The 20,109-nt window shown below is 38.9% G+C and overlaps 1 protein-coding gene across 3 annotated transcripts in view; it reads left to right on the forward strand.

Moving 5' to 3' along the window:
* gpc5a (glypican 5a) overlaps positions 1–20,109 on the forward strand; it is a 99,470-nt gene that overhangs the window by 55,417 nt on the left and 23,944 nt on the right. For all 3 annotated transcript variants that reach the window (XM_083522333.1, XM_083522331.1, XM_083522332.1), the window contains one exon: positions 16,491–16,653. In XM_083522333.1, coding sequence (XP_083378459.1) covers positions 16,491–16,653 — 163 coding nt within the window. The remainder of the gene's footprint in view (positions 1–16,490; positions 16,654–20,109) is intronic.

The following is a 20,109-nucleotide window of genomic DNA, read 5'->3' on the forward strand; positions in this document are numbered from 1 at the left end:
GGGGTGTAACCTGGGAAAGAGGCGGGGCTAAAGAGGGAGGATCCAAAACATTCTTTTTAGCCTTCTTTGATTTATTCCTCTGTCTCCAACTTATTATTAGTTTTTCAAATAATTTTTTCAAATTATAACTAATGTTTTTGTTCATCCTTCTTTTTTTGTTTCTTTATCCTTTTTTGTTCCCTTTCCCTCGTTTCCCTCGTTCCATTCTTCCTTTTCTTTCTGCCTTTATTTTGATTATTTTCTCCCTCCCTCTCCCCCTCTCTCTCTTTCTTTCTTTCTTTCTTTCTTTCTTTCTTTCTTTCTTTCTTTCTTTCTTTCTTTCTTTCTTTCTTTCTTTCTTTCTTTCTTTCTTTCTTTCTTTCTTTCTTTGTCTCTCCCCTCCCTTCCTCCCTCCCTCCCTCCCTCTCTTTCTATCTTTCTTAATTTCTTGCTTTCTTTCTTTGTCTCTCCCCTCCCTCCCTTTCTCCCTCCCTCTCTTTCTATCTTTCTTACTTTCTTTCTTTCTTTCTTGCTTTCTTTCTTGCTTTCTTTCTTGCTTTCTGTCTGATTCATTTATTTCTTCTTTTTTTTTCTTCTTTCCCTCGTCTTCAGCTCCTCAAGTGCATCAGCAGTAAATATGTCTGTCGCTCTGTTTTTTGTTGGTTTTTCCCCCCACTTACAGTGAATATAAATTGATTTTTTTTTCCTGGGGAAAGAAATGGATATTTATTTATTTGTTTGTTTATTTGTTTGTTTATTTTCTTGTATTTTTTAGAATGGTGGAAATGGCAGCAGCAGGAAACGGTCTTTGAATTGGTGTGTGTGTGTGTGTGTGTGTGTGTGTGTGTGTGTGTGTGTGTGTGTGTGTGTGTGTGTGTGTGTGTGTGTGTGTGTGTGAGAGAGAAACCTCATAATGCACATTATTTCCAGCAGTTTCTTCATCACTACTGAACTGGTTTCAATTAGAAGTTGGTGCATTATTGTATTATAGACGGTCAATATTTACTCTGTGCTGCTGCCGAGTTCCTGTTTGGGTCTGGACTTGTTTGTTTAATATCAAAACACACACACACACACACACACACACACACACACACACACACACACACACACACACACACACACACACACAGACTCTCATTAACAACAGTTTTCACGGTTGAAGTCCTTTGATGCTAATTAAACACATTTGTTTTTATTTGTCATCTGTTTAATTAACGTGATAAACAAAAAATAATTGAATTATGAATAAATGAATAATCAAATACATAAACAAAATCCTACACAACCCTTACACAATCATATACAACTCTTACACAATCATACACAACTCTTACACAATCATATACAACTCTTACACAATCATATACATAAACAAAATCCTACACAACCCTTACACAATCATATACAACTCTTACACAATCATACACAACTCTTACACAATCATATACAACTCTTACACAATCATATACATAAACAAAATCCTACACAACCCTTACACAATCATATACAACTCTTACACAATCATACACAACTCTTACACAATCATATACAACTCTTACACAATCATATACATAAACAAAATTAAACACAACCCTCACACAATCATATACAACCCTTACACAATCATACACAACTCTTACACAAACATGTACAACCCTTACACAATCATACACAACTCTTACACAATCATATACAACTCTTACACAATCATACACAACTCTTACACAATCATATACAACTCTTACACAATCATATACAACTCTTACACAATCATATACAACCCTTACGCAATCATACACAACCCTCACGCAATTATACACAGCCCTCACGCAATCATACACAACTCTTACAGAATCATACACAACTCTTACACAATCATATACAACCCTTACACAATTATATACAACTCTTACACAATCATATACAACCCTTACGCAATCATACACAACCCTCACGCAATTATACACAGCCCTCACGCAATCATACACAACTCTTACACAATCATACACAACTCTTACACAATCATATACAACTCTTACACAATCATACACAACTCTTACACAATCATACACAACTCTTACACAATCATATACAACTCTTACACAATCATATACATAAACAAAATTAAACACAACCCTCACACAATCATATACAACCCTTACACAATCATACACAACTCTTACACAAACATGTACAACCCTTACACAATCATACACAACTCTTACACAATCATATACAACTCTTACACAATCATACACAACTCTTACACAATCATATACAACTCTTACACAATCATATACAACCCTTACGCAATCATACACAACCCTCACGCAATTATACACAGCCCTCACGCAATCATACACAACTCTTACAGAATCATACACAACTCTTACACAATCATATACAACCCTTACACAATTATATACAACTCTTACACAATCATATACAACCCTTACACAATCATACACAACCCTCACACAATTATACACAGCCCTCACGCAATCATACACAACTCTTACAGAATCATACACAACTCTTACACAATCATATACATAAACAAAATCACACACAACTCTTACACAATCATATACAACTCTTACACAATCATACACAACTCTTACACAATCATATACAACCCTTACACAATCATATACAACTCTTACACAATCATATACAACCCTTACGCAATCATACACAACCCTCACGCAATTATACACAGCCCTCACGCAATCATACACAACTCTTACACAATCATATACAACCCTTACACAATCATATACAACTCTTACACAATCATATACAACCCTTACGCAATCATACACAACCCTCACGCAATTATACACAGCCCTCACGCAATCATACACAACTCTTACAGAATCATACACAACTCTTACACAATCATATACAACCCTTACACAATTATATACAACTCTTACACAATCATATACAACCCTTACACAATCATACACAACCCTCACACAATTATACACAGCCCTCACGCAATCATACACAACTCTTACAGAATCATACACAACTCTTACACAATCATATACATAAACAAAATCACACACAACTCTTACACAATCATACACAACTCTTACACAATCATATACAACCCTTACACAATCATATACAACTCTTACACAATCATATACAACCCTTACGCAATCATACACAACCCTCACGCAATTATACACAGCCCTCACGCAATCATACACAACTCTTACAGAATCATACACAACTCTTACACAATCATATACAACCCTTACACAATTATATACAACTCTTACACAATCATATACAACCCTTACACAATCATACACAACCCTCACACAATTATACACAGCCCTCACGCAATCATACACAACTCTTACAGAATCATACACAACTCTTACACAATCATATACATAAACAAAATCACACACAACTCTTACACAATCATATACAACTCTTACACAATCACACACAACTCTTACACAATCACACACAATTCTTAATCCATAGAAAAACTCTATGAAAAATTTAATTCCAGAGTCACAAAATGGCTAAATGATGTATCTGTGTGAAACCGAAGCAGCTAATCATGCTAATGTAACATAAGCAACACAAAGTAAAAAGTTTGCTAAAGTATTTGAAAAAGTTGTGAGTTTCCACAAAAAAAAAAAAAAAAACACACACACACCTGCACACAAAAGAACTCCAAACACACACACAGGTTTGGATTAGCGCTAGCATGCGGCATTAGCTGACCTAAGCCATGCTAATCATTTCTCACACAAATTTCACCCAAAAAAAAGTTGACGTTAATTTGATAAATGAGGCTGTCAGGAAAGAGCAGCATCTGCCTGAGTCAAACGCTGAACAGACACACACACACACACACACACACACACACACACACACACACACACACACACACACAATGTAATAAACATTTCATTTCTAACTGGTGATAAATTGGGCAGTAAATATGAACGCTGAGGTAAATAAACGTCATGATACCCGAACCCCCACTCGTGACATTTTCAAATTTGTGTTGACACTTTAACCAGAATATTTCTCACACACACACACACACACACACACACACACACACACACACACACACACACACACACACACTGCAATTTCCACTATCCTATTAGCATGTTTTTTCAAACTCACTGGCATTGAATATATACGCGCAAAGGTGACATTCAAAGGGAATGTGGTTTGGGACTCAGCCTTCCTATGGTCTATTTAGATGTTAATTAGCATTTAGAGATTAGCATTCAGAGATTAGCATGATAAACGTGTAGAAACGTGTGTTAATTAGCAACTCAAGCTGCTTTATATGAGTGACATTCCAGCAAAATGACGCCATTTCTGTCGTACCAGTGGACGTTCCAGTAGTCATTTGTGAAGTAGAGACACCAAATAGTGATGGACGGCGCTATTTGGGACAAAACAAATTATCTTAAAAATGCATTAGCATTAACAAATGTTTAAGGAAGAATTGTAACTAAGGATCAACTGTCATTTGGGATAGAGCCACTATGACAGATTTAGGATTGTTGTGTTAGCATTTACGCACCCTGAACGTTGATTTGAGACGGACCCTGGCATTCTATAAGAACGCTAACTGTAGAGTTCGAGACGATATGAACTAGCGATTGGGACAGAAACGTTATATAGAGATAGATATATTTACTAGAACGTCTAAGAACAGAGGATCTATAAAGTGCACTTGGTAGTGCACACAGCAATGGTGTGTTAATTAGCGAGTGCTTCGTTAAGCTTCGGGCTAAACGAGGCGCATGCTAATGAGGCTTATCGGCGTCACACAGCTGCTCTTCTAAAGCCATTTATATCAATCTGTTTTTAATGGCTAATTGCTGACCATGTTGGTGTGTGTGTGTGCGTGTTTTCTTTTTTTTACATTTTACTCCCTGGCGTTAGCTCTCACAATCAGGAAATGTCTCTAAGGACAGGATGTATGGTTAATTTTTCCAGTTTTAACCGTCAGATCGTGTGATTACCATCTAGTAATGCAACGAACCCTAGACTGCGACCTTGATGTATGGGTTAATGGTGGCTAGCAGGCCATCAGGCTGATGCTAGCAATGTAGCCAGGCTACATCGGTGTTATTCAAAAGTGTAAACCATTAGACTAGCATAATTTTAGAAAACGTAGTTTGGTAATCTGTCAGCTAACGAACAAAAAAACTAAGATTTTTTTTCTTACATCAGCATCATAAGTCTGATGTGTACATCGACTTGGTTTAGCTCCAGGCTGGGACTCGATTTCAGGTTGCGACTGATCTCAGAAGAGATTCGCCATATCCCTTGAAATCTAGAAGAAGGAAACCCTGGCTTGAAACCCGTTTAGCTCGCTCTCTTTGTAGTGCGCACCGCTTAGCCGCCCCGGGGCACCTCATTTGCAGAACCTGAAGAGAGCTGCGTAAATCCCCCGGCAATGCCGCTGCCTCATGCTGACGGAACAGCAGCTCATCTGAACTCTGTAGGCCACGAGTTCGCTAGTGACTCCGTTTTTGCACTAACCCAAAAACATGGAATTGTAGTAATAATAAAAAAAAACTTCAGTTAACAAGTTAGCATCAAAGTAAAAAGTCTACAGCACAAACTAGCATTAAAATCTAGAGTTTACTTACAAATTGGCATAGAAGTGAACACGCCAAAGCGCAAACGAATATTAAAATAGGAGAAATCAGGCTAAATTGGATAAACAGGTTAACCAGTGATGTAGCATATGGTAAGCAAGTTAATCCGCAAACTAGCCGCTAAAGTGTAAACTAGCATTATAGTAAGCAGGCTAGTCAGCAAACAAGTAGCGTAGTATACACTGAAGGGTAACCTAGCACTGTAAAATCAGGCTAATCAGTAAACAGGTTATCTCTCAGACTAGCATTACAACAAATGCTAGTCATCGCTTTACGTTAATCTGCTATAAGCCGTATATTATTATGAGCTGCTGCAATGCATTTTGTTCCAAAATCTCCATATAAGAACGGTTACAGGTTCATGTGTCTTTTTTCCCCCTAGTTAATGGGGTTATTGATCATTCTGACACACTGGCATTTCTCTAACACACACACACACACACACACACACACACAAAGAAAACGCCATCTGAACCTGAACGCATTTAGATTACTTCATTCCAGCCTGGACACACACTTTCATCAGAATATAAGCTCCACACACTTTCTCTCTTCCATCAGAATATAGGGTCTTCACACACACACACTCATACACTCACACACATTCGGTCCTCTCTGATAACGTTTTTTTATGGAATATTTTGAACACGCATACTAAAGGCTCTGCATTGCTAGCGTCTGTGCTATTATTTAGTGCTCATCAACGAAGCAGAAACACACGTCTAATCGCATGACTTTGACGTGAGGTAACACTTTCCAAACTGTAACACGCTCGCCATTCGCAGTGGAACATGGACGCCGAAACCTCAGAACTGTCATTTGGCTGACAATAAAAGAAACGAATGTATGTTCCTGAGGTTCTAATGAGACAAAATTATCTAGAACATCAATACTTACCTTAGAAAAGGAGAAAGAATTATTCAGAACATCAATATTTACCTCAGATTACGAGACATAATTATCCAGAACATCAACATTTACTTTAGAGAAATGAGACAGAATTATCCAGAACATCAACATTTACCATTGATTGCTAACCCAAATTTTATGGTTTCCGCCATACTAAATGCAGTGGTGGGCTGTGCATTTGGTACCTGGGCCTTCAGTGGAAACTTACTCGACTTAATCCACCTCTTAATTCCACCACTATCACGTCGCAGTTATAGAAACCATCAATACTGTACAAAAACGCAATATAACAACGTGTGGCATTTCAAAGAGAGAGAGGCATTTCACATATTGAGGGTGAAAACCGTTTTACTAAAGCAAGAAACCCAGTTAAGACTCTCCCAGTAAAAAAAAAACCTCTACACTAAAACCACAACTGTGCACCTACAACATCTGGAGCAGTTCAGAATCAATATTTGTCCAATAACATGACAAAAACATAAAAATTTAAATAAAATACAACCTCCTTAGCAGAGATGCAGACTCATAATTTGCACCGCCCCTCAGAGGCTGTAATCCAGTGGTACCGCTCGTATTCACTGGTCTGAAAGTGTAGAACAAACCCTTTCCCGGGCTGAGACAATATTCGGGGTTGGACGACCTCCTCACGATGTCTAGCTTTCTTCTCAATGTATTTTTAACTATGTTCGAGACCAAATCAATTTCTCTTCCCCTGTAGGCAAGAAAAAGTCTAACTCAGATGTATTAATGTGTGTAGAGCTACACACGTGTTTTGCCAGTCGAACTTGGCTATAACAGTTTCCCTCTGACCAACCAATCAAAGAACGGAAAGATTCTGATGCTATTCTGGGCCAGCTAGCTGCCCTGTGAGGCGAATTTGAAATCTGATTGGTTAAAGAAACAGACTCATTGATAATAATTTTCTTTATGGTAAAATAGGCCAGCAGTACTGACTTTGAAGGCTCTGGGCAGATTATATTGACATGACAGCACATAGAGGCTGAAATCTGATTGAACAAAAAAGTTTTCAAGAACATCAACATTTACCTCAGATTTGTTGGTAATTTGCGAAAATAAATCAGAAAATTTCTCTCAACTTCCATATGTGAACTAACACCACAATATGTGCGAAGCTAGCTAGTCTGGTAGAAATCTTACGGTTATATCTCAGCTCCCATGCTAGCTCAACACGCAAGTATATAACATATGATGCTGTTGACTGTGGAAATAATAACGGAACCATCCCGATTGTTGACATTTGCCTCAGCTTACTTATCAGCTCTTTTCCACCTAGTTGGTACTAAAACCATCACTCGTATCAATCCTCATTTTTTTTTCTTTCTCATTAACGAGTTCTACCGGTTGTTTTTTGAAATTCACGCCGAGTAATGAACGGATCGCTGCACCTGCATCATCATCATGAGCTTAATGAAGCTGTGGTTTATATGTTGCCGCGGCGCTAATAACGCTGTCAAGCCTCACAATGAATCCATTTTCCCCCCGCGCCATGAAGCAGCGGTAGATAACGCGGCCCGCTCTTCAGCACGCCGCCTCGTCCTGTTCCTGCTCGGCCTGCGATAGGCGCCTGTGCGAAACGCTGCAAGCCAGAGCGTCAGGGTGAATGTTGATGAGCCGGGATTAGAGGCATCACACCGATTCCTCTCAAGAAGCCCACTCGAAAAACTATACTCTCGCAGTTCGACTTTTTACCGAGCTATTAGAAGTCTAGGAGGTCGGGATTGATGTAGGCTTCCTAGGGACACTCCGGGTGTCATTCGAGACAAACCAATCAGGACCAAAATGATGAATGATCCTTCAAACACACAATCTGTGGGAAAAAAAAACTGAGACAGAGAGAAAAAACCCAAATAAATGAACAGATAATAACAAAGAGAAAACTACATGGAGACATAAGGTAGATTGAAGCGCTTTTAACAATAGACACTGTCCCAAAGCTACAGAGATAAAGAGATTAAATTTAAATTGATATGTTAGTGCCTATAAGTTTATCCCTTATATGTTTATTTCTAAGGAATAACTGCCTAAGGAAGAAACCTTGAGGAACCAGACTGTACGGTTCATTGGTCTTTTCGTACAAATTGAACTCCTGTACCATTGTAGTAGACTGTTGATATTAATTACAGTCCAAATCCATCCTCATAGTTCTTGAGTTGCTCAGTAATTTCTTAGATCTTCAGGCTGTTCATGTGGAACAATCCTGAGCTGAGCAGAATGGTTTCGAAATTGAAGAGAACTTCATCCAGAGATGGGGCGTCAGAATGAATCAGGTGAATCCGGAAAGTAGGACTTAGGACTAGGAGACCCAAAAACTTTTCCAGCTGTGCACAACACCAGTTCTATGAAGATATGCTTTACATGTGATCAAGTGGAAGATTTCCTGCTATAGAACTTTGACCCTCAACCCTATAGAACCACCTACATCAGTACCTGACTTTACTCTGACTTTTATCTCTGAATGAGCACAAATCTCCACATGCACATTCCAAAATCTAGTGGAGGAAAATGGGCACATGGGGGTGTTCACAAACTTCTTGTCCATACACTGTAATCGAATATCAAGAAAAGACAGAAGGTCCGCAGTGTTTCGAGAGCTTTAAATGCTAATGCTAACGATGTTGCTGTTAACAGCGTTTCCATTTCCTCCGAATATCAGATGTTCCACTTCCCAGAGTTTGCACATTAGCATTTAGCTTACGCCGCATTTCTGAAAAACGCCTTTTTTTTTTGTAGAAACAGCGCTAATAATAATAAAAAAACAAACTGCTAATGGAACGACACGGTTGGCTTGGCGCGCGCATGTGTTTGTGTGTGCCTTTCAGTGGCTTTCCGTACAGCTTGGACCGGCAGGGTCACGGGCCCGCTCACCCGGAAAGCCGTGTTCGGCTCTCGCTCAGAAAGTCTGAGCAAACATAAATTGCTAATCTTACTGAGGAAACATTAAGCGTAATGCGTTAACGACAGAGGGGAAAAAAAGTGTATATATATATATATATATATATATATATATATATATATATATATATATATATATATATATATATATAAATAAAAAAACACTTCTCGACGTTGGCACGAAGCATAAAGGCAGCATGGGGCCGTTATCACTTGACTCTCATCACCCTGGAAATAAACGCCAGCATGAACGAAGGATAATCAGGGCTATCGCTCTTTAGCATCGCTACGCTGTGTTAGTGCCAGAAAGGAGAGCCGTCAGATTTCCAGGAGCGGGGAAAAGAAAAAAAGAAAAACACTTTGAAAGCGCGAGACAGAGCTTTTGTTTAATCCCTGATCGATGGCTTCACACTGTCGCCTTTAATCTCTGCTTCTCTTTCCTCAATTATCTTGCCGTCTCTCTCTTTCTTCCTTTCTTTTTTTTCTTTCCTACAAGCTAATAACATACGCCAACAGTACACTCGAGAACTCGGCTAAGACGAAGAGTTAGCCGCCTTGTGTGTGTGTTACATATATTTACGCTATCTATTTTACTCGCCTTGCTTTCTATCTCCATCGCCGACATTAACCAAATACTAAATGAAGCGAATCATCACAGGGTTACAATTATCAATCAGGCTTTTATGCTAATTTACAAATTAGCTCATTAACCAACAAACGATGCAGTCCTTTTTTTTTAGATTCCAGCTAGCTTCTTAACACACCATTTTGTTACCAGCTAATTAGCCAGTACGCCAGCAGACCATTATTCTAATTAGAAAAAATAAGCCTGATTTTATCCCCTGCTAATGAAATACATGATATAGAATAGTTATTAATATTAATGCCTTCATTTACACGAACGCTATATTCTAAATAACTTTTTTTTTCTCAATGCTAACTACTAACAGACCCATTAGTTAAAAGTTTGCCTGCAATTGGCTTTTTTTTGTCAGGAATAACCTGAAGTGCGCTAACTTATGAGATAATTAGCTTATGGGATGTCTATTTTTGCTAAATTCTGTTACGTTTTTATTTATTATTTACCTAATTTCTAAATTTAGCAGGCCAATTAAACTTTGTATACATTGAACCTAGATTTTACACACATTCGCTAGCAAGTTAGGGCTACTGAATACTTGACATCGGTGCACACTTGATGTTTTTGCTAATTTGCGGATTAGCCATCGGAGTAGTCACCGATGTAGCTCGTTTCTAAATATATATATATTTTTTACATACATATGCTAAGTCCTGATTAGTTTAGTATAAGGAGGATTATTATCAAGTAACACTTGAAATTAACACAGAACTTAAGCTAACAAACAAAAACATAAACAAAAATATCGTTTACATTTTCTTCAGAATCATGCTAATTTCATTTCATTCACCAGGTTTATTATTACAACTTAGCTGGGTAGGAGCTAGCAAGCTTGGCAGCCGTAGCGCAATTTTTTATCCAGGCTTTTACAGAATTTTTGTAATGTGATACCATAGGTGTTAGCTTTATTCGTGTTTGCTTGTACACTGTATGTGGACAGGGTTTTAGCTTCTTTTTCTTCATCTACTCTTCTTTAAAAGGGGCCATGTAGCTTACTGATACAACTGCTTGTTCGCAGTTCGAGTCTCTGGAAAAGGTTTGCTTTCGAAATGGAAAGGAAGCAACAAGTGGATGACACGGTGCCTCGATTCGGAAAAAGAAGAGTCAGTCAGTCATCTGTGGTGTGTGATGAATGGGAGCGATTTCTGAGCGATTTGATGTTATTCTCTGGGAATTTTTACGGCGTCGAGCCTTTGAGTGCAGACCGAGTTCAATCGACTGGATCATTATATTCACTATACTTTTATTTCATTTATCTCTGAGTGAAGAGCGACCCGTTTTTATAAAATATACTTTGCGAAGAGCTGTAAAGCGTTCAGGCCATCTGAGGCGTATCGTTTTTATTGAATTTTTACCGCTGGTTTTTAGCATTTATTCTGCCCGTTTTACGGCCAATCCACGCGTTTAAACAGTCTTAATTGACACGTGGCGGCAGATGGACAGTTTTTAAAGACGTGACACACTTTTGGGGACTCTGAAGCTTCTATTTATTAATTGCCGCGAGACAATGTAGCATCTGTCGCTTTTCAACAGTGATGCAATATGAGATTTTAAACAGAGCGTCACAACAGATACGTTACATTACACTTTATTTCATGTCTACATAAAGACCAAGCAGTTCGATTCTTAGCTTAATAATAAAAAAGCAGCTAGTTGCATGCATTTTTATGCTAACTAGTTTCTTTTAGCTTGCTGTCTGTTTTTTTTTTTTTTTACTTCAGACTTGCATTTTGTGAGCATAAGTCAGGTCAAGAAGCTTTTATTGTCATTTCTTCCCTATGTATCGCACAGTACACAGTGAAATGAGACAACGTTCCTCCAGAACGCTGGTGCTTCATACAACAACATAGAGCTACATCACACGACATAAAGCTACATAACAGGACACAGAGATAAGAACTAAAGTAAGTGTCCTCACCATATAAAGTGCAACAATGCAGACAGACAACAGAAGGCAATGTGGGACAAATACACAAAACACACAATAGTGCTGCCAGTAAACCTTTTGTATACTATGATTATACAGTAATGTGCAAACTAGTGCAGACTATAAACAAGAGTGTTTTTGTAAACATAAACGCAATGTAGTGCAAAACAGCAGTAGCAGCAGTCGAGAGGTGCAAAACAGCATAATATGACAGTATAATACAGTGGCGGGCGGTCAGGGCCAGCAAAGCCTTCTCTGCTGGCCTGAACACTATCAGAAGCACTGACCTACATTTACAACCTAAATTCTAATATTTGTTCCATGAAATTGTATTCATTTATTCCCAACAGTTTATTCTCTTCATTTCTTAGTGTTTCTCTCGGCTGCACTGCTTCCAGTACGTGTATGTGGATGTAAAAATTTTTGTCCAATCAGATTTCAGCCTCTATGTGCTGCCATGTCAATCTAATCTGCTAAGAGCCTTCATAGTCAGCACTGCTGGCCTATTTACCATGGTCCAGCATTTGTCCTCTGATTGGTTGGTCAGAGGGAAACTGTTACAGCCAAGGTTGACTGGCAAAACAGGTGTGTAGCTCTGCACGCATTAATACATCTGAGTTAGACTTTTTATGCCTACGGAGGAAGAGAAAATTATTTGGTCTTGGTGCAAATTATGAGTCTGCATCTTTGCTAAGGAGGTTGTGTTTTATTTACATTTTAATGTTTTTGTCATGTTATTAGACAAATATAGATTCTGAACCGCTCCAGATGATGTAGGTGCACAGTTGCGGTTGTAGTGTAGAGGTTTGGAGTCTTAACTGGGTTTCTTGCTTTAGTAAAAATTTCTATAATTGCGACCTGATAGTGGTGGTAAATATAATATGGTGGTGGAATGGATTGAGATGAGTACCGAGTGTGTGTTGAGTTCAGGTTGCACAGTTCAGTAACACACAGTTGAGTGTGTGTGTGTGTGTGTGTTTTGTACAGTTCAGTTCTGTGTGTTGAGCCATGTGATTGTTTAAGGCAAACTGTTGGATGTGAGGATTCAGAACCTCTTTCCTGATGGGAGGAGAGTTAAGAGTGTGTGTGTAAGGGGTGTGTGAGGGGTGTGTGGGGTTCTCCACAATGCTGTAGGCTTTGCAGAGGCAGCAGGTGGTGTAAACGACTTATACTTTCTATACACGTTCGCTATTTGGGGCTACTGAAAACTTGACTTTTGAAACATTTTCGATGCTCTTTGCTAATTTGATGATTAGCCAGCTAGCCAGCTATTTTCCAACATAAAATAAGTATGCTAACTTCTAATTAGGCTCTATATGGAGGCACAGGTTTGTATAAGCAGATGCGCTTAATTCTCCACCTCACCCACATCAGTACCTGATTTCACTAACATCCTTAGCTGAAATCTCGACAAAGTCTAGTGGAACATTTTTCCCAGAAGAGTGGAGCTGATTAGCAAATCTGGACTAAATGTGGAATGTTGAGAAAGCCACAAGTCTTATGGTCAGGTGTCCACGAATGTCTGTATACATAATATAGATTTTGTTAACGTTTTGTGCGACATTAACAATCATTCACTGTACATTATTAATCACTGTACCCGATTCGTTAATGTTTTAAACTGTTTTTTTTTTTTTTTTTTTAACATATGCTCATAGTTGTTAAAGACACCTAATTTGAAGTGGGATTGATGATGATGATGATTGTATTGTATTATCCATATTTCCATTAGCATTATGCTAGCAATAGAAGCAAGATCTGGGTTTTACATCTAAAAGCTACAATCTTAGGGAGGCAACCTGAAAAACAAACCGCATGTAAACAAAATATATTGTCGTCAACGCTGCTATGCTAATCGTTTTATTTATTTTTTTTTTTTTTAACAGAGCCGCCCCCATGAAAGAGTTTCATAAACTAGCTATGGAGTTAAGTGCCTATTATTAAACGTGAAGTCACTGTATTCAAATTGTTATTCTAGCTAGCAGCCTTGCTTTGATTAGTTAGATTCTGATTATCCACTAGAGGGCGCCTTTATAGAAAAGGCTAGAGCAGTATTAGAAAATAAAAAAGTTGACCTTTTCCATCAATAAATATGAATATTTCGAAATATTGCATAAGACATCTTGGGCCTCGGGCTGCAGCGAGCAGATCACTGCATTCGGAAAGTGTCGAAAGACAACGAGGCAATAAAAGCGTGGGAAGCAGCCGCACTGATTCTCATTCCGAGGATGGAGCTAAAATAAATACGCCGTTCAGAGGATGAAGTGATGGCCGGAGCAGTAAGAAAGAGAGAGTATGGGTCTTTTGTCCAGCCAAGGAGATAAATCCCTTCGTCCCCCCGGGCCTCTGCCGTGCTCAAACACAAACCAATCTGTTTTGAAGTGTGTGTGTGTGTGCAGGTGTGATTGAGAATAACGTACGGCGCTTGAGGCCAGAGAGGAATGCTTCATCATGGCCTTTTTCTCATTTTTCTCTTTCACTCCCTGGGGCGATGAACACTTCAGCTTTATTGTGAAGGACGTGAACAACGGATTTGGGATGGGGCCACTGGCTGCAAGTAACTCAGTACTCTATTTTATACAGGGATGGTAGCTAAATATCATGTTAGCTAACATTGTTGTAGATTTAGCATTTAAACTTCATTATCTCTTAAAATACAATTTCGGGTTCATATCAGATTAGATTTCTGTTGAATACATTCTTTCATAGGGTTATTAGCTAGCTAGATATTTGTCCCGCTACCCGAAGGTCATTGTATCGCAGCTTAATTTGATCCACTATTCCAGACGGATGAATATTTTGTAGGTCATTAGCATATCAAATAAATAACAATGGACCCACAATAGCCTCGTGGCATAAAAGTTTTATAACAAAAGTACCTAAAAACTGTTTTTTGGTCTTTGAGTAAGACATAATCCACCTAATTTTAGAAGTTGGATTGATGTTACGACTTGAAATTCGTAATTTACAGGTTCCAAACTGAAAAGAATGAAGCTTGTCTCCATTCGGTTGTTAGCTAGTGAGGTTGTATGGACAAAGATAATGGGGACATCTGACTTTTCCAGCCGTATGTGGTTCTTCTCCAAAATATTAGTTGATTCAAACGATTGTATCAAATGTTTTTAAATGTCGTAGCTTAAATTTTTATTCTTCGCTTGAATTAGGAGACCCAAGCATGTCATGACTATTCTTCCTTTGCACTAAAATTAGTGATAAGAACAGCAAATAGGGACCAAATGTGGAGAATTTTCAAAAGTCATGTCTCCATGAAATCTTATTATAGTATAGCTAACAGTAAACAATTAAAAAAAACAAAGTGGTGGACAGTAACAAAGTAAATGTAATCCGTTACTGTACTTTTATTAGCTTTTTTTGCGTACTTTTTCTGAAGCATTTCCAATTTGGGAAGATTTCAAATTGACGACATTTTAAATTCAAAACTCTTTATTCAACTACATTTTTGCAAAATCAGCGCTTCCTTTTTTATTTATGAGGATAAAACAACCGTAAGCGACCTATCAGGATCGAGTTTTAAACTTGTTTCCATCGCCGCTTGGTGGCATCTAATTATCACCAACATACAATAGCTAGCACTGTTAGCGCTAGTCTCCTTCCTTAAAAAAAAAAAAAAAATGTCCTCGTTTTTATTGTGCTTTATCTTAAAGTATGTGTTTTTGTTGTGGGTTTTTTGTCCCCTACGTCCATCACCTGCCTCGTCCGCTGACACTCTTAAGGTTGAGTTCAAATCCCAGCACCATTAATCGCCAACTTATCAGGTTTTGAGCAAATCCTCAACTGCTCTGCTGTATAAATAATATCAGTCTAAGTTGCTAAATAAAAATACAGTAATCCTCCGTTTATCACGGTGGCTACATTCCAAAATCGCGATAAACGGACACCACCCCAAAACCTACATTTTTTTTATTGTTTAAGTCATAAATCCTTTTCCCACACGCTTTAAACACACATAGAAAACGTTTGCAAGAATATTGCAACATGAATTTGATGTAAATTGGTAGAAACACAGTTCACTGTATCACATTTATAGTAAGCACATGTACTGTATACAGTTCTGTAGTAGCGTATAGTTTCTCTGCTTGTTTATTGGTTGGCGTGTCCTATGATGTCAAAAAAGAGGCGGAGTTAAAGAAAAACGTCACCGCATTCTTAACTTTCTGTACTGTATTAACATTTTTTTATTCATACTTTTTATTATTTCAACATAAAACGCCATAAAAACAATTCCCTACATGTGTTTTGGTTTATCGTGCTCTTCGCGAGAGACCGTGAAAATCAGCCGAACTAATGAGTTGTGTGCCAAATGCAATTCCGCGGTAAAGCGGAGCATTACTGTATACATATCTAGTTTTTTTGAAGGACAAAAGCCTGGCTAGTTAGCATTTCAGCACGTAATTTAGCAACTGAACACAAGTTTGTTTGTATATTTTCTGTGTTCCAGCTCCTGCAGGGACATTCTATCCCTAAACTTGGCACTCTGGACCAGATCGAGATGGGCAGTGGGGACGTGGGCGTCATGTTCAGCGGACAATGTGATGATGAAGATGGCTGCTGGGGGTCCGGAGATGGAGCTGGAGAAACCTGGGTTGCTAACCCGCCTGAATGTGAGTACTCTCTTTATCCGAAATGCAATCCCGGCAGCCCTATTAGCCCTTCATTATCTCATATACTAGCTGCTCATTTGCATCCCAAACACAAAGTCTCACAACTTAAGCGGTTTGTTTTTGTTTTACGTGTCCCGAAATGACCACCTTCACCACAGGTTTGAATGAAACCATCAGGTAAACGTGACTAGCTATGATTAGCACGAATTCAATTTCATACGTTACAGAGTTTGAATGCTGCCTTAATGCAGCAGAGCCTAGGGTTCCTTTCTGGGGTGAACTTTTCCAATAATGATTGAAATGTAGAAGCAGTCAGAGTGAGAGAGAGAAAGAGAGAGAGATGAAAGGGAAAAGGGAGCTGTCCATTTTCCCTATTTCATTATGGGACTGATGGTGCAGGAATTTGCAAAGATGGGTTTAATAAAGGTTCCATCAGAGCATGGACTGCACAATCGTTCCTCACTGGAAATTGGTGTAAAATTGTCCCCATTAACCGACGTTTCCCCGGGACTGAGCACATCGTCAAGTGTTGGATAGGTAGACAGATGCATGATGGACGGATTGACATCTTCGGGTGTGAATTTATTTGTTTGTACGCTCATCATCCACATTGTTGGGTAAACCTGTATGTTCATGCAGGTATCTAATCAGCAATGCATACTGTGGCATGCAGATGGAGGTGAAGAGAGTTTAATGGAGAATAAATGTGATCTATGTGGCTTTAACCATGGCGTAGACATTGGTACCAGATGACCTGGGGTGTTTCTATAACTACTAATCTCCTGGAATTGTCACAGAAGACAGTTTCATAGAATGGTATAGAATGATTTGTCCATCTTCTGAGCTTCCAAGAACTGAAGTCTATCCTGGACACGGATTGACCCAAATTGGAAAGTCTAAAAAAGTTTAAGATGGAAAGCATCTGGCATTTTTCCAGTGTTGAACAGATGAATGGAGAAGAAGATGGCTGGATGGCTGGATGGATGGATGGATGGATGGATGGATGGATGGATGGATTGATATGCTGATGGATATCTCAATATGCATAGATAGGTTGATAATTGGTTCATCAGGTTGATGAAAAGATCAGTGGATGGATGGAGTGATGTCTCAATAAGAAATGTTTGGCTGGATAGATAAACAGATTCATTAGAAATATGGTTGGATGGATAGATTAGAAATGGGTGGATGATTAAATAAATGGATTTATAGGTTATTGGCTAGATGCATGGATGGATTTATTGGTTGGCTGAATTGATTGTGTGGAAATAAATAAGTAAGCAGATGGAGATATTGGTGGTAGGATGGTTGGCTGGATTGATCCACTCCTTCTATACTCAACTACCGCTACGATGTCATACACCATGATACACTCCTTGTATGCTACTTCTTAAATACCAGATATAAATACACTAAAACAAATCGACTTAAATTCCTCAAGTGGATGTAAAAATGGCCTTTATTCCCCGAATAAATGTCATGTAAACTAATGGTGATTATTTATAGATAAAACGACCCGTCTGGTCTCCATCTCCCCTGTTCTCCGACCCGAGTGTCTCTAAATCAATCTCTCCAGCCGCTTTTTCTGTCCGGCTATCATTTATCTCTCGGACACGCACTTCTGATTTATCGCCATCCCTTCTTCTGGTGTCAGGGGTCACCAAAAGGAAACATCATCACGTTACGCTAACATTCTTCGTTCCTTTTGTGCAGCTTGTTCATCATCGGATCTGGCCACGCCCCTCTCCCCTTCACATCAAGCGGATACTCTTTCGGTCCACACAAGTTATATAATCCAATGTGCAAAAACCGAATCCGAATTTTCCTCCAGCTTGCGTCCCACTGAGCCTTGCTAATGGTTTAAATTGTAGGTCTTACACCGTAAATCCACTTAATTTTCATGTTAATAGGTCATATGTCAGCTCACTTTAGAAACTGGCATTGCCCATGCTTTATGTGTGGCCTTGGCTTGTAAACAGGAAGCTAATGAGTCATCAAGTTGGGTGCTGAAATGAATAACGATTACACCTCCACGTTTACGCGGGTAAAACGTTAAATCGTTGCGAAAGGTCAAAAAAGGGTTTTAGTGAAATGGACATTCCGATTTGTAATTTAGCTACGAGCTAAATTTCAGTACCCTTATTTCACTGCAAGAGGCGGGGCTAAAATGGGCCAAAAAGTATATCAGTTTTAATATATTCATTTATATAAACTAATGTAAATACAGGGATTGTTTAAAGTTTGGAAACTTTTTCTATAGCAGACTCTGCCTTACCTCTAAAGAGGTGGGTGTGTAATATTTTGGGGTTTTTTTGCAGCAGGAAATGTTGGAGACTAATAGCAGAAAGCGAAAGGAATCCTGAACCAACATGGCCACCATTTCTTACTTCACCACCATGCAATTGCATCTGGACTGTACCAAATAACAAGGTGGTGAAGGCCAAACCGGACGTCCAAGCTCTGTAAGTGTTAGAGAGCGGACAGTGGTCTGAAGTGATATCTATCATGGAACGACCTGCCCAGTCACTGCACCTAAATCCTATTGAACTGCTCTGGGATAAAGTAAATCACAATAATGAATCACCAGCTAGTAAGGAACATTTTTGGCAAGTTTTCCAAGAGGCACTGCAAAGTATTGGAGAAATGTTTAAGGAAACGAACTGTCCGGACACCAAGGGTGCGTAAAGCTTTTATTCATGCTAAGCCAGGATTTTTTTAATGGAATTAAATTGGAAGATCTTTTGTTTCGTTTTCCTCTTCATACCATTTAAAGACAGAATTTGTTGCATAGTACCAAAGGGAACATAAGTCTATTGAACACCGTTAGCCTTTTTTGGCAGTACTAATCAAGTCAGCTGCACTCCATGTCTGTATAAAACATCCTAATCGACTTCAACCCGATCTGAACAGAAGAATAAACTCCGAGCCTTGCTTTTATTAAACCGCAAAAAGCCACCATTTGTATCTCAATCGTCGAGGGCGATGAAGACGGACACGCTTTAATCTGCTAATATCCGTCGCAGCCCTCCGGCTCTGGTGCGCATTAATCACGGTACACTCCAGGAGAAGCTCACGCCCCATTTATTTATTTATTCTTCCAATTATTTACGGAAGCGACCCAGAGGCCTCGTCGCCGGATCCGCACGAGCGGAGCGTAAATATTTCGAATCGGATTTGCATGTCGTTATCTCATGCGCAACGTCGGTGTGTCTGCATTCGAACAAAAGGCGCTGACCTTTAATCGACCTCATTCGTTTGAATACTGATCGTTCTATTTGTGCGCCTTATCTCCCGAAATGAGCATCTTCTCCCCCCGAGTGGCTTGTTTGTTTGAACTGAATAATCTGCTGAATATGATTAGCTTTGATTAGCGGTGATGTGATTTACACTCCAGTTCTGTTGAATGAAGTACAAAAAAAAAAAAAAAAAACCCAGCTTATAAGAAATCTTTGCTAA

This window comes from Silurus aristotelis, assembly GCF_946808225.1.
Source record: "Silurus aristotelis genome assembly, chromosome: 20".
NCBI lineage: Eukaryota > Metazoa > Chordata > Actinopteri > Siluriformes > Siluridae > Silurus > Silurus aristotelis.